We start from the raw sequence: 15,381 nt of genomic DNA, 5'->3' as shown, positions 1-15,381 counted from the left end.
GAACCTAATGCACTGTTTTCTATGTATGGATAAACACACTAAAAGAGCTGAAAAGATGCAACAAACATTTCACAACTTTCATTTTCTAAAACTTTGTAAAAGCTGTCTTATTTTCCCTTCACTTAAAATCCTGTAGTACTTTATGTAGCTGTACCACATAAACCCTTAATAAGAAACATTGTCATTTTTATCACAGCACATAATGCTCTCTCTTCATGGTGATTATGAATTTTATTTTACATTACATATTCCTCTGTGCTAGCTACGTACCTTATATGCCTTTAATGGTATATAACCTCATTATGAGCTGGAAGAAAAAGTACAGAGATACCCTAAAGAAAACGACTAAACCTAATGTGTGCTCACATCATTAACTTTTACCGTTACAAATAACTTTATGGTGAAATTCCTTTTAAAAACAATGGTCAGGCCAATCTAAAGGCTATCAGGGGTTGCTGTTAATTTTTTCTTTTCCTACAGCGGCACACACTTTGAATTGCCCTTTTGACTTCTTCCCTCTTTCTCTCAAAGGGTTTTGCAGCCAGAAAAACCAAGACTTTTCCATTTTGCGCGGCCCATGCAAGAGATACACTGAAAGTGGAAAAAGCTGTTGCACACCTGTGATTTTTTAGATGGGGGTCTCTGGCAGAGGCTACTTCCAGCCTGCAGAGGGGGAAAAGAGCAGAGCAAGAAGCCCACCGCAGGGCTCCTCTCTGGATCTCATTTTCACATAGCGGGGTATAGAAAGGGGGCCCAGGAACCGGCAGGCAGGTGAAGGGTGTAGACTATTGCAATGCTCCTTTGAAGTGCAAAGAAAGAAAGTAACCTTACATATTTGTAAGTTTAATCTTGATAATTTAGAAAAAAGAAGAAAAAAATGTGTGTCTATATATATATATATAGCTATATATTTTTTTATATATACAAATACATATTCATGCTCATTATGTTACAATAGTTTTTCATTGAGAAAGATATGCTTCTACATAAAGCGCACTCAGCCTTTCTTTAAATCTCTATGCTCTATTTCATACATGCAACCCAACAGCCGCACAGAAAATGTCTTTCTGCTTAACCATTTCTACCAGAAGGGGGACCAGTCCGTCTGCCGTAGACGGAGAGTGGCCGACGGCGAGCATGAAGGCAGAGGAGACGGCAGGGTGAGCAGAGTTCCACTCCGGATCCGAGGATCGAGCGGATCCAGCAATCCGCATTTTGCCACGAGCCCTCGGATTTTAATCATGCCTCTCTGTCTGTGTGTGAGTGCAGGCAGGCTGACAATGATTTCCTCAGTGATTACGTACAGAGCGAGTCCCTGCGGGGTAGGGGCCCCCTCTGGAGCCATCCTGATGGCTTTGGGGGCCTTGCTTCCATTTTCCATTATTATGTGGACTACCGGAGCGACAGCGCAGTCCAAGACCTTGCAGGTTTGTGATGAGGAGGGAGCTTCCATCTTCTCTCTGCTTCTTCAACCTCTTTTAAGAGCAATTTAGACATAGACTAAGATCACATTCCCGAACCTAATTCATGATTAGCTGACCGGAGAGAGAAACGGGAAGAGTCTGCTGTAGTTCTAATACTGTTAGGTGGATTTGAAGTAAAAAAAGTGATTATAATTTTTCCTTTTTTATTTTTATTTTTTTGGGGGAGTTTTATTCCTTTTTTTTGTGCTCTCTCGTAGGAGGTATTTTGCAGATGCCTTTATAACGCGGATGCATTTGAGATGAGAAACGAAAAGCTTGTAGCTATATTCCGCTTTTCATCTCTTATCTGAGCGATCATCATGCCCACACGCGCGTCTGTTTTCCCGGAGAAAGGACGCGGCATGACGGGATCGGCACATTCTCACACTTTTCCAGCTCAACTGTAAACACACCGATCGGGGCTAATTGGATTTTATAACATCCACCTACTCATCACAAAAAAAATATAACAGGCAAACTCGCGTCCACAGCGCGCGGCCACGCACGGCTGGAAGTTGCATCTTTCTGTAATGGCGCGATTTTTCGGCCAGGGCAATTTAGAGAAATCATACCCATAGACTATCCCGTCCTGCACTGAAATTTACAAGGCAGAAACTGAGCAACTTCAGCTGGGGGTTTTCTTTTCTGTAGGATGTCGCGCCGCAAGCAAGCGAAACCAAGATCACTGAAAGGTAAGTGATAAGCCTGAGTATTTATTTATTTTTGTTGGCTCTCTCCAAACATTTGCTGCCAATTAAGGGGGATGCAAATGTGTGTTATTTTACGCATTTTACGCATCTTTTTTTTTTTTTTTTTTTTTTGCTGCCAATTAAGGGGGATGCAAATGTGTGTTATTTTACGCATTTTACGCATCTTTTTTTTTTTTTTTTAAAGAGCGGCAGTAGACGGACTTTACGTTTGAGAGGAGTATAACAACAAATTGTTTTCAAATCAAATAAGCAAAAGGATGATCTGCTTCAGTTATGGTTGCGTTGTGGTGACAGTAAAAGTGCAAGGGAAGGGCAATGGAGAATGTAAGACAGGAAGAGAGAAAGAGAGAGAGAGCAACAGCGGAGCGCGACGCTGGATGCGCACATCTGGATGCGTTAAAGGCGCTCCAGGTCGGATCTTGAGCCGACTGATGGAATGGGGGGGCTGAGTCACGTGATTCAACTCTGTCTGAGAAACTAAGGTGTAAAACATTTTTATATGTGAAAGGGAAAAGAAAAGGCTCCTTATGATTTACAGCGCAGACATATCTATATAGAGATATTGTAAAGAAAGATCCCTCAAATCTAACCATTTGCATTATTTATAAGTTTGATTATGCACATGTGAAAAAAAGTGGGGAAATCTCCTCTCTACACTATTTCTCTGTCATCTCTCTGACTTATTGGCTTTTACACAGTTGCAATGGCTTGCAATTTGATCCCCCATTTGTCATTGAGGGAGGAAGGGGGGGCAGTGAAATAGAGACAGAAACCCACAGTCTTCACACATGACTTTCCCTAGCTGCATATGCAGTGTGTTTGTGTGGGCAAAGGGGTGGGGTGGTGGGGGGGCTACAGAGTTTTGGAGTTTGATCTCCAGTTCATCTGGCAGACATTGTATTTTGCTCAGCAAATAATTGTCCACAATTTCCCTTTCTCAGCTTGTGGTCTGTAGACCCTTTCTCCCCTTCTCGCTTTCATTCTTACCTCCTTTTTTTTTCCTTTCTCAGAAGTCTTCATCTCAAAAGAAGATTACATGGTCTTGCGGTAGTAAATTCATGCAGCCACCATTTTAAATCAATACCCAGGAGAGAAGTGGAAATGTTAGTGCAGCACATCTTTTCCAAAATCGTCTCCGTTCGCAGTAAACAACTCCATGCAAACATTTCTTATTTTCTCTGACATTATGGGGTTGGGAGTTATTTTTTCTTTCTTTTTTTTCATTAAGTACCGTGACAGTGGTTAATCTCAAAAGACATATCAGTTAAACATATTTATTTGCAACCTAGCAATCTACAAGTGTGTTTGAAAGTATGCCGAAGAACATCTGTTTGGGTTTGTGCACATCAGTGTGTACGGCAGAGAAGGGATGTGTAGTGAGCAAATCAGCATGCAAATGAAGTCAGAGTGATGACATTGTTTGTGTTAGTCGTTGTCACAGAAAATTGAAATCGGAGAGGGAAGAAAAAAAAATGGCCGTTACCTCTGCATCTTTATTTCCACCGCTTTGGCCGAGGCAGAAGTGGAGAAATATGTCAGAGATATTTCCCTGTGTTTTGAATCAGACCCAAGGCAGGCCAGGCAGATGTTATTTATTGTTCTTTGTCTATGTCTTTCCTTAGGGACTGCGATGCACTCATACAGATGTACAGAATAACTTAACTTGTCATTTCCCTGAATAGTTGAATTCTCTCTTACTGTTTGCAGAGAGGCTGGAATTAGTGTTTTTATCTTACGTTTTAGAAAGTCTAATTTTATATTTTTATTTTGGTTTCTTCGTATATTTCTGTCTCACACAGACATGTGTGAGCCTCTGTCTGAATAGCTTCATGGTTTGAGAGTTTTGAGAATGTTGTTTTTAGGGCAGCGGTCAGTGCCCATAAAGAACATCTTGTCCTTCAGAGTAGGCCTACAGAATAAACAGGTGCAAATGAAAGATGCAGACATCATGTGTATGGATACAATAGACACGGCATGCATGGAGAGGAGATGGGGAAATAATGCAGTGACAGTTGACACTCTTCCTTTTTTTGCTGCCCCCCCTTGTGTAGCTCCCCCCTCCACCCCCAGCCCTTCCTCATGAACACCCAGTTTCTCGGTCTTGGTGGCTTTTGGGAGTCAGAGGTTATGTTTTTTGGTCCCATCGAGAAAAAGGGCAACATTACAAGTCCCGTTTCAATTAAGTCTGAGAGACAGATCCAGCTACGTTATTGCTTTGGGGAATAAATGGCACAGGACGAGACCATACATCATTCGCTTATATGCAAACACTTCACCCCGGCTACTGACATTTACTCAATCCCGAGTCTTCTGCGTTTCTCAACTGTAGGCATATTGTAATTTTGTTTTCATGTGCAGTGGCTTTGGGTCAGCACACAGTGAGCAGCAAGGCAAGGAGGATCTTCCTCCTGAATCCTGCACGACTACTGCCACGTTGCCTGTGTGACTGTTCTTCCTGAATAATGTCAGCCCAAGTTTATATTTTTTTCCCAAGCACAAATGAAACCCCAGCAATTGCAAGTTCATTTGCTAAAGGATAGGCATTGCTAGATCTGTTGTTTGCATGTATAAATGCATTTCCTGCACCATTTACTTTGAGTGTAGCGATTGTCCTGAAATCAGGCCTGTATCATGCACTCCATAAATACTTAGTTTTTTTTTTAGAAGCAAAAATTTGCTGCCACATGTGTGAACTCTGGAGAATTGCTTTGTTGTCACAGTTAAAGATACAAGATTTTTTTTATTAAGACCTTTATTTAGACCTAAATATAACAGAATTTTAAAAAAGTATGCTGAAACAGATCAGTTTACTAAAACACATCTTGTTTAAAACTTCAATTTTTAAATGAACGCTTTAAAGAAAAAGTAAAAAGAACCCCTGCAAATTCTAGATTTCTTAGAAAATGAAGTATTTTTTTATGTAAAAAAATGAATTTAAATAGTTGTAAGATTTGAACCCCTCCTCTTTACAGTTATAATTGTTTGCATCATGGGGGGAAATATCCTTAATGTTAATTATTTTAATCATAAATACCATCCAAATTCATTTAACTCTTTATTCTGTGCACGCATTCGCAAGTAATATCTTTAGTGCTGATTTTTAACAGTGATTGTTGTGACTGAGATGCAGAAATAAACAGTATTTTGTATAATGTCTTGTCTTTCCTTAAATACTTATTAGCAGCGTCATTCTCAGCTGCCTCAAATTCCAGTCCGCTCACAATTAATGATCTGTGGCATAACACCCATTAACGCTTTTCTAATGTGACACAAAAAAATAGTTTAGAATTATCATTAAGGAAATTATGACGAAGCCATGGAAAAAATCCCATTAGCATGCCTGTCAGTGCTCTTGACGTGCGGCTGAGTGTGTTGGATCGGGGTGTCGCGGGAGCTGGCCGATATCTGTCCTTTTTCCATGGCATGTGTCGCTCTTGTTGTCATGGCTTGTCTGCCACATGGAGACACACTTCTTAGTCAGAGACAGTGACTGATTTGTAGCACTGCTGCGGATGAAATTATAGACTAAGGATGAATAGCGTTAATATTTTCCGGAAGCTGAATTTGCAAAACGTGCATAATGAGGTTGTTGATTCATGACATTTGTCTTTGCTTTTAAATTGACACAATTGGAGTATCTTTTGAGACAATTTATTTTAAACAATGGCAGCAATAAATGGAAGATTACAAATATTATGCAACACAAACAACATGCTCCTTAACTGCAAATTATTTATGACACTAATCACCCGTTCAAATAATGCTCATTAAGAAAGTTATTCATGTGCAGTGCGTGTCCTCCTCCCTCCCTTCTCCCCGGCCCTAATTGAGGAGGGTTGACCTCTTGACCCGAGCTAAATTGAGTTGTACTCCCCGTGGTGAGCGTCTCCTTGCTGGTCAGTCAGGGCGGATTACACAGGCATTGTGTTCGGCACTGTATCGTTCATGCTCGCAGTAACCAAGCAGATGAGTCACGCATATCCAGGAACACACTTTGGGGCTGTTTGAATGCCTGTAAGTTGCTCGCACCCTCCACGTTCCCCCAAAGTACGCCCCTCACAAACACACACAGTCTAAGGCTGACAGACACAAGCATGTGGACATGTGGAAAAGAAAGCTAAAAAACATTAAGCATTGACACATTTTATACACATACGTGAAAGAGTTGTCTTCAACTTTACGATTTGCTTTTTTTGTGCTAATTTTAGCATTTTGAAAGAGTATTTTTGCAGCTTTTCTAGTCTGTTTTGCCTTAATTTACCTTTTTTTTGGACATTTTCCTTTTTATAACATTAAAAAGTATTAAATATTCTGATGATACTTACTTAGAGTTAGAGGTGTGCATAGCCAGGATGTTTGCTAAAGAGGCTAAATTCTGCAGAATCTAATTTATTTTTGCTGAACATATAAAAAAATGAGAGGTTCTGCACCAAAATAGTCCCACGTGTCTTCACAGCTGTATAAACCATGTTTAGCACGACGGCAGCCTGTCACCGACTGAGTGATACACTGTACCTTGTCAAACAGTAATTAACTGATAGCAGTGATGCGTCTACAACAATGTGAACTAAGTTTTACTCAAGTAATTACAAGCCAATCATAGGCTTAAGACCATATTAATTAAAAAGCCTCTGCTAGTCATATTTGCTCTGTTCTTCCTGTTAATCATAGTCCAGCTTGTTGAAAACATCCCTTTACTTGACAGCTTACCCTTCGCGATCGCTCCAAGCTGGCTATTAATTATCAAGCAGCCAGGTACAAATGAGAAAAGCGTTTGCATGGCGATGAAAGTTGTTTACTTTAAATGGCAAAACTTTTAATAAGTTCGCAGTGGTGACAAATCATCGCAAACTGCCGTAATGTTTAAGTTCTTATGGCATTGTAAGATAGAATTTTCTGCCTGAGCTCCCTCATCTCGCCAACAGTGACGGTAATCAAAACAAAAACTCTAGCTCCCGCCACTATTCTCTGATAGAACGGCGGGGGATTTATTAGGACCCCCTATCTGTAGCCCATTTAAATGATCCAAGATGCAAGGCGCTCAACGGTGCTACAGAAACTCATTAAACTCTCAGGGCGTCAGTCACAGAGGTCTCCTTTAACAGGACAAGTTTTCTCCGAAGGCTGAAACAGCGGTTCTGAGGGGATGTGCGGTTTTGTCCAACTAGGTCTGTTCCACCAATTTTAATTGATTGAACTAATTAATTGTCTGACTTTTGACCAGTTGTTTTGCATATTTTCCATGAATGTCTGAGGGATTTTTTTTCCTAAATGATTATTTCCTTGAAGTAAACACAGGTAGGCAAAAAAAAAAAGAAAGATTCTGCCATTTCCTGTTATATGTGCTGATAAAAACTGTTCGGCTCTCTCCTCTTCATTTTTCCATTGATGTTTGTCACCCTGCTTGACACAGACTCTAGCTCCCCAGAGGGAAAGGCTTCTGCCTCCATAGGATCCCCATCTTAATTATGCAAAGTACAGGATATTTTGTGCGATTTTAAAAGTGCGCCAATCTCTGCTTTGGCAGTCACTGCCATACTCCCCTACAGGGAGGTCCTGTCAGCCCCCCCCCCTCCCAACTCACAACTCCCTTCCTCTTGGCCCAAGAAAATGAAAGGCTAGAAAGGAAAGACATAATGGAGAATGCATTTCAACTGCAGGGGTGGAACACAGAGGTGTATGAAGTCCTCTGTGAGACCCTCATTTTACATGGAACAGGTGGGAGACGCTTTTGTTCTCTTCCCGCTGTTAAAATCCATTTCGTTTCTTGTGCTTGACATGCCACAAGGAAGTCTCACCAGCTCCAGCAAGCCTCCGATGTAAAAAAGGTTCCACCTTTAACTAAACACAAGTTGTGTTTTTCAAGGCTAGTGGTATTGTCAAAAAGTCAAAAGTGACTTTGTTTCCATTCACCTAATGAAGTCTCTATCAAACGATCTCAGTGTTATCACCCACCCTGTTAGAGAGTAAAAGCTCTTTGCTGCTGCTTTGGCAGTTTTGGCACAGAAAGGAATCGAGGCTGTGCATTTTATAATACTAGAGGGTGCAAATATTAATCGGCAATTAATAGTATTGATCAATGATCAGCAGGTCAAACAGAAGCATAATAAATAAATGTATAAGAAAACAAGGTTTAATGAAATTTAAAATAAATACGTTTAAAGTAAGTTATGGATAATGGATACAAGGATATTCTGTTCCTGTCCTTTTTCATCTATAGCTTTCATCTATAACTGAACCTGCAGCAGATATTTCTCTTTTAAAGGAAATTCAAAGTCAGACTTTTAAAAAACTGAAAATTTGTATCAGTACGGAAAAGAAGTACATTTCTCTATGATACGTTTGCCATGTGCATTTGATATTTATGTGCACTGGAACCTGCTCCTCCATCTAATTTGTTAAACTTCCATGCTACTCAGTCATCTTACTAATGTAGTCATCAAGGTGGGTTTTTTTTTCACCAACTTAGTCACTGTTGATGTTGGAGAGATGTTCCAAGGGAGGTGTTTATAATTCATCACGTCATTACCTAGTCCAATATGTTATTTACGTGTGTGGCTGTTTGCTTTTTGCCAGAGCTCATCCACTTGAAAGGCTTATGTGAATTCCCAGACATCAGGTTGAGCCATTGAGAGCATCTGAAAGCTCTTTTAGTTTCCATCTAAAAAAAAAAAAAAAACAAGAATAAAAAATCTCAATTTGTCAAAGTTGTTTCTTCACTGTTAACTGTTTCTCTCCCACCCCCAACCCCCTTTTTTTGTCTTTTTGTTTCTGGCAGTAGAAGACAATGTGACAGAGGACCAGCACAGTCCTGGGCAGACTGCCATTCCAAGCGGTAATGCTCCATTTCATATTTCATCATTTTCGGCTGGAAAGTGGATCATGTATGTGTGTGTGTGTTTGTGTGGGTGTCTGTCTGTAAAACCGTTGTTAGGACAAGAGCGCTGAAAAAGTATCAGGTTCCTGTTTTTAAGGTTTTCATGGTGTAAACTGTACAGTTGCATGTGTTTTTCATAAGAGCGCAACCGAAAGCACTGATGCTTTTTCTTGTATTTGTAGCTGGTCTGCATGCATGCAGGTGTGTCCATTACCTTCCTGGTGTTTCTATGGGTCTTCCTTGTCTTTTTTTCATACTCTTTGTTTCCCATCCCACTGTATGATGTAAAATAGAGCTACGTAGATGAATGTGTCCTGTCTTCAAGCGTGCCATTCACAGTGGCCCTTCAGGAGCAGAGCGGTAATTCAGGTCAGGCTAGCAGAAAGCCCCCTATGAATGAAGCCTGCTCTTGATGCACCACACAGTATATTTTCATTTCATTTGTCTCTGGTAAAGGTTAAGTCTCAGGCGTGGTTATTTTAAACCTGATATGGATGGTTTTGCCCAGCAGGCTGGGGACCACAAGTACGCCTAGGCTGACACATTAGTCCGGCATTTACCCAGTGTTCCTATGTGAAACAGCAAAGCTGTGTGCACCGCTATAAATACTTGCTTGGCTCAGCTATGCTTGAGGTTTCTAAAATGTTTATGTCTATGGAGTGCCGGTGTACAGATTTGATGCCACAAAATCTTTTGATATTCTTCATCATTGTCTCTGTCTTGAAAAATGTTCCAGTTTCTGTCAACATGGAAAGTGAGATATATTATTAAAATTGTCTCCAGACATGAACATTATTGCCGAAAACATTTCTGCGGAAGATTGGAAGTAGTCCTTTAGTTTCCCTGTTGTTTTAAAAGAGTGGACAAATAAGGGGTCCTCTGATAGTCTGACTGGTAATACTTTGTTTCAGAAGCTTTAAACAAGACTTCACGCTTTTTAGAACACATCTTCCAGCTTTTTGGGTACTTTTTTACAACACTGCTAGAAACCCACAATACAGCTAAGAATTGCTAATGTGAATATGTGATTTTTAGCTTCCTATTAGGCCTTAATTGAACTAGTTCCTATTTTTTATTAGTCTGGACTTGTAGTTGTCTGCATCTAGTACTTAGATTGATTCAACCTGCAGTGGATACTACTACACTTCATATTAGGGCTGAATAATTAATTACATTTGGAATAGAATCACAATTTGAAAAAGTTATGGTCACCTTCATTTTTCCAGACACTAACTTTCTCACCCCAGCCATTTTAAAGAATTACGCTTAAAGTGGGTTTGTTGCCACACAGAAGGGAAGAGATAGTTTCAGCTGGTGCACAGATCAAGCATTTGAGTTAGAAGTAAGCACATTTCCATCAAATAGTAAAGTCCCAGGACAATTTACTCTGAAAAAGAGAGCATTCAATGCCGTGGAAACAAGGAAATTCTGGAATCAAACAGCTTGTTGTCAATGCAGAGAAAAAAAATAAAATAAAATTTATTGCAGTTTTGTTTAAAAGAAATCACAATTTAGGTTTATGGTTAAATTGCACAGCTCCATTTCTTAACCATGTGTATTTGCGCATGAACGAGTTTGTAAATTCTTTGCCCCATTTAAAACCGTATTAAAACAATAAAAGGGAGTTGCAGTAATGCTTTTTCTTTTGTTCAGACCACATTGAATTTAAAAGACATAAAAGTATTTAATTTATGGGCTTCAATATTTTTTACTACATATTCTTAAAAAATATGTAAAAGCATAGACTCTACTTGTGGCAGGAAACAAGAGAGGGATTCGTTGTAGAGACAGGCAATAATCGTATAGTTTAGTTGGCAATCCTGTAAGAACAAAACTAACAGCAAGGTTGAAATCATTAGTTTTCCTGTTTCACCTTCTTTTCCAGTCTTGGTTTTAACCATGGGTGTTGGAAAAAAGTAGATTTGGTCATATATTGTGATTTCACTGCCCGATATAATATCGATCTTTCAGTTTTTAGTATCATTTAAAAAAAAAAAAAAAAACACAAAATTTTTTTACATAAAACAATGATGGAAAATGGGCTAACTCTGCACCGCCACACTGGTAGATAGTGCTATGGAGCCCTTTTGCTGTGTGATGCAGCACCGTATCTGTAGTTGAGGCAGTCACAGTAGAGGACGTGGACTGACTCAAACCCCAAGCAACGTGGACACCAAAATAACTGAATGATCAATATCTTCTGATGAACATTTTCAGAAATTGTTTCTTTTGTATCTAATGGATAAATCTCCATTTTTATCTCCTTTTATCAATTATATTTTGATAGCTGAGAAAAATATTGCAGTATATATTGATATTGCATATTATCGTGATAATATTTTATTGTGATCCAAGTATCGTGACATGTATCGCATCACAACACCCATGCCAATACTCACCCTTAGTTTTAACTCATTATCAATAAATAAAAGTCATTATTGAATGCTATTGTTGTGTGCTGTCCAACATGATATATAATAAGGAAACTTGAATTGACTGTGGCAATAATTTTAAAATAATGAAGAAGTTGTGTTTTCGGGGCTCCATGTGTCTCTGTGAGACAGTAACAGTTGATTAGATCTTGAGTCTTTGTTGCAGTGTTCTGATTGTTACAAAGAAACTACCATTACTGTCCCCTCCCTTTTGTACCCCTGTACTGAAAGGTATTAGTTAGTTCTTTTGTGAAAAGGAGCTTCCTGTGTTTCCACTCTCACCCTCAACTCAAGAGATGGTGGGCTGGACATAAGAGACTAACTTGCCTCAGAGACCTCCTGTCATCCAGTGCCAAGGCAAAGCTAATGAGTGTGCCTGATTACAACGACCCCCTCAGACACACGAACCTCCTCTCTCCCCAAACCTCCACAGTTTCCATCTCTAGAGTGAGGGTAGACAGCCGCTGCATGATCGATGTCTGCCTGTGGAGAAATCAGGAGGGCGCACAAATTAATTTCTCACTTTCCTCATTTGACTTCATCTGACTGATTTATTTTGTGCATGGATTGATGAACGGTCAATGAGAAAACGAGTCGCTTGGAGTGGAAAACTTTTAAGATGCCGTCAAGCTTGTCACCTGTGACTTTAAAAATGTTTCGACACAGGTAATCAAACAGCGGTCGTTCAAGCTCATGGCTAAAAGAACATTGAATGGAAAGGCAACAAAAATGGCTCTACTGATTTTCCTCCATCTGGCAGTTTGACGGACAGACCCACAAAAGCCATTTGACTTCTGAGAAGCCAATGGCTTAATCAGAAACGGTTTGAAGACCTGCCGTCATAACTTGCAAACTTTTGTGATTCTGCAAGTTTGCTGCAAGTCCTGTATCTTGGCTCTCATTCATATTTGATAAGTAGCAGAAGCAAAGGATAAATTCTAACAAAAGAGGCTTCTCTAACAGACAGATAGTAAAATGCATCGTGTAGAAAGGCAGGAACAGCTTGATGTCTAAGATTTAATGAGGCAGGATGCTTCTTTACTAAGAGAGTCTTGGGTAGCTTAAGATCTGCAGCTTGGCTTTACCATTATACAGCCTGTATGTAATTATACCACATGCTCTGTCCTTGTGCTTCCCCTTTACAAATATATAAATTATTCCTTTCTTTTCTTCTTGCTCTTGGTGAAGCAAGTCTCACAGTGCTTTTCCTTTTCTGTAAGAGTGTTATGGCTTTGTCAAAGCGGAGGAGACCGAGAAGAGTTATAGACATCTGAAGTCTTGGTTAGGTGCTGTAGTGAAGTGTAGAGTAGTGCAATGTCTGAATCTCTGGCTCTGCTTAGGTCCAGGCTGCCCGCAGATCAATGGACTGCAGGGCTCAGTACAGCGGGAAGAGGAAGGGACTCTTTCACTCCACCACTTCAGAAAATCATACTCTCTATTATTCATTTCCTTTGATGTTTCCCTGCACTAATGGCATGGCAAGGCGCTCTGTTCAATATTATCACTCCCAGTGAGGGAGTTGGTAAGGCAGAGAGAGAAAGAGCATTTGGTATGTTCAAATGTTGTTTCTCAATTAGCCGCTTTGATTTTCACCCTCTCTCTCTCTGTATGTTTGTATCTCTTCTCTGCGTTCAGGTTTTACGGGAGGTGGAAGCCGCCTGTATACCTGTGCTTTCGTCGTGCGGCACCATCTCGCTCTCTCCTTTCTCGGTGTTGTCATCATTGCTTGTACTTACTCCTACTGTAATTGTTTGACACCTGTATCACTTTCATCTCAGCTTACCGTGCATCATAAATTTTTTATTAATATACTACAATTGTTTTGTTTTTGCTAAATGGCAAGATAGGCATGTCGCTTGAAACCTGGGATTTTGACACGCTCAAAGCATTTAGATAAACAGGTTTTGTTCTATGCTTTTAAGTTTCTAGTGCATTGATTTAATCACCTATAATTAAAGTAGGAAGACTTGGGGAGAGAAAAACTCACACACCAAGTACAAGAACCCCCCTCGAGCTCAAAATTATAGTCTTTCCCTTTAAATATATTCCTAAAAATTGCTAAGAATTATGCAAGTTCGCAGCTTCATCGCCCGGATGATGTTCTTTAATGATGGGTAGAATAAGTGGATGTGACGAATAACCCCCTAAATCCCATCCACACAGAGGATGGTAGACTCAGAGGCATGTGGCATTAGAATGTGGCGTGACCTATATATGTTGGGTGCTCAGCAGAAGTTTTAGATTTTTAAATAATGAGGTACCGGCAAGCCTGTGAAGGTTATTCAATCTTAATGTCCTCCCATTTCTGACAGCCTCTCTCACTCTGATAAAGAAGTGCGCTCACCTTTGATCAGGCCCGCCGACACGTGTCGACAGAAGCTGCTCACTGGTTAAAATAAATTCTTAATTTGAACTTGGGGGTGGGTGGTTGCATGGTGGTTTGCCAGGGAGGGAGTCGAGTGTGTAGGGAGGGGGGAGCACGTCGCAAGATCAGGATCTCTTGAAAATGATGGAAGGGGGAAATGAGCAGATCTATGCGTTGGTAATGATATTTTCCACATCATGTTCTTTCCTTGCATAAAGAAAACTCCATCAGGGTTTGGTGTGATTGAGGCCGACATGCTTTTTTTTTTTTTTTCTGCAGGCATGTGAGAACACAGCCCTCAGTGATTTTTACTGTGCTTTGTATATCGTGGTTACATTTGGAGGAATGTCAAATTAAAACAAAATGTGAAGAAATCTTTTCCTTGTTTTAGGATGTTATTATTTTTGTATAACTGGTTTGCTCTGGGTTAGGCATGAATATACCCCATGAGGTTTAAGTCAGGGGTCTTATTCAGCTAACTTTCTGATTAAGGTTCCATTAAGTTTAGCATTTGTTAAAGATTTCTGTAGACCTCTCACGTCTTCAGGCACAAATCTACTCTGCATATCTAGAATTAGAACCAAAGTTGGAGAATCAGCTTTTAGTTCTTTTGCTCCACTTATCTAGAACAAGCTCTTAGATAACAGCAACCCAAGTTACTTTAACATTAGAATATTTTATGACATTACTTGAGAAAAGGTTTTTTTATTTCATTGTTTCGAGTGGCCTTTGACTGTAATATCTAAACATAGTCGGTTAGATTTTCCTTCTGACCTCTCCTTTCATTTTCTTTAACCAATCATTTTATATTTTAATAAAATCATCTTATTTGAATTATGAATTTGATTGATCTTTAATTATTTTTGTAGTCCTTTATGCAAATGCAGTCTGCTTTTATTTTCTTTTTCTAAGACGGCTACTGAGATATGCTGTATAACCTGACGTTCCATTACCATTTGACATATCGTTTAAAATAATTCTATTTTACTTAATTCAACTATACTTTTATACTATAGCACTTTGAAATTAAACTCAGTTGGCTAAATTTCTTAAAACAACATTAAAGCTAAGAACACAAAAATAAATGTAAAATAATAAAAACTAAAATAAAACGGTTAAAGCAAAATTACAATGATGCAAGCAAAAAACAATCAACAGTAAAGTAATCGGGGCAAAAAAACAAGCGTTTTAAGAGCAGATTTAAAAACACAGAAGCAATTTTAACATTTTTCAGTCGCCCAGCCAGAGTCCCAACTTTAATCAGAATGAGAACCTGTGAAGGGAGCCAAATATTAGAGTCATGGCAGGGAGGCCATCCAACTTTAAAGATAAATCATCCAAATACCTGATGAAACATACAAGAAGCTGATCTTATAAGTATAAAAAATGTTTAATTGCTGTTATGCTTTTAGAGATTTTTCAGTCGGTTAGAATATAATTCAATGTCCCTGCTTCCCAAAAAAAGTGAAAAATGACCTAAATTCTTTTCGAAATGCCATTTTGACTAAATGTACATAAAGACAATAAATATATA

General features: G+C 39.4%; 1 protein-coding gene across 9 annotated transcripts in view; it reads left to right on the top strand.

Moving 5' to 3' along the window:
- Nucleotides 1–1,059: 1,059 nt before the first annotated feature.
- Nucleotides 1,060–15,381, top strand: part of znf521 (zinc finger protein 521) — a 123,477-nt gene continuing 109,155 nt past the window's right edge. For 2 of the 9 annotated variants that reach the window (XM_015372525.1, XM_015372522.1), the window contains exons 1-2: nt 1,281–1,427; nt 8,952–9,008. Coding sequence is in view for 3 of the 9 variants with exons in the window: in XM_015372518.1 (XP_015228004.1) it covers nt 1,060–1,160; nt 1,270–1,427; nt 8,952–9,008 (316 nt within the window). In the remaining 6 variants the exon portion in view is untranslated. Of the gene's footprint in view, nt 1,161–1,269; nt 1,428–2,114; nt 2,156–8,951; nt 9,009–15,381 lie in introns of those variants that run through there. The other 7 variants (XM_015372518.1, XM_015372524.1, XM_015372523.1 and 4 more) reach the window with 7 other exon arrangements.

This window comes from Cyprinodon variegatus, unplaced genomic scaffold (genome assembly GCF_000732505.1).
Source record: "Cyprinodon variegatus isolate N-32 unplaced genomic scaffold, C_variegatus-1.0 Scaffold73, whole genome shotgun sequence".
In the NCBI taxonomy this organism is placed as follows: Eukaryota; Metazoa; Chordata; class Actinopteri; order Cyprinodontiformes; family Cyprinodontidae; genus Cyprinodon; species Cyprinodon variegatus.
The sequence above is the reverse complement of the archived record's forward strand: the minus strand, read 5'-3'. Positions and strand labels throughout refer to the sequence as shown.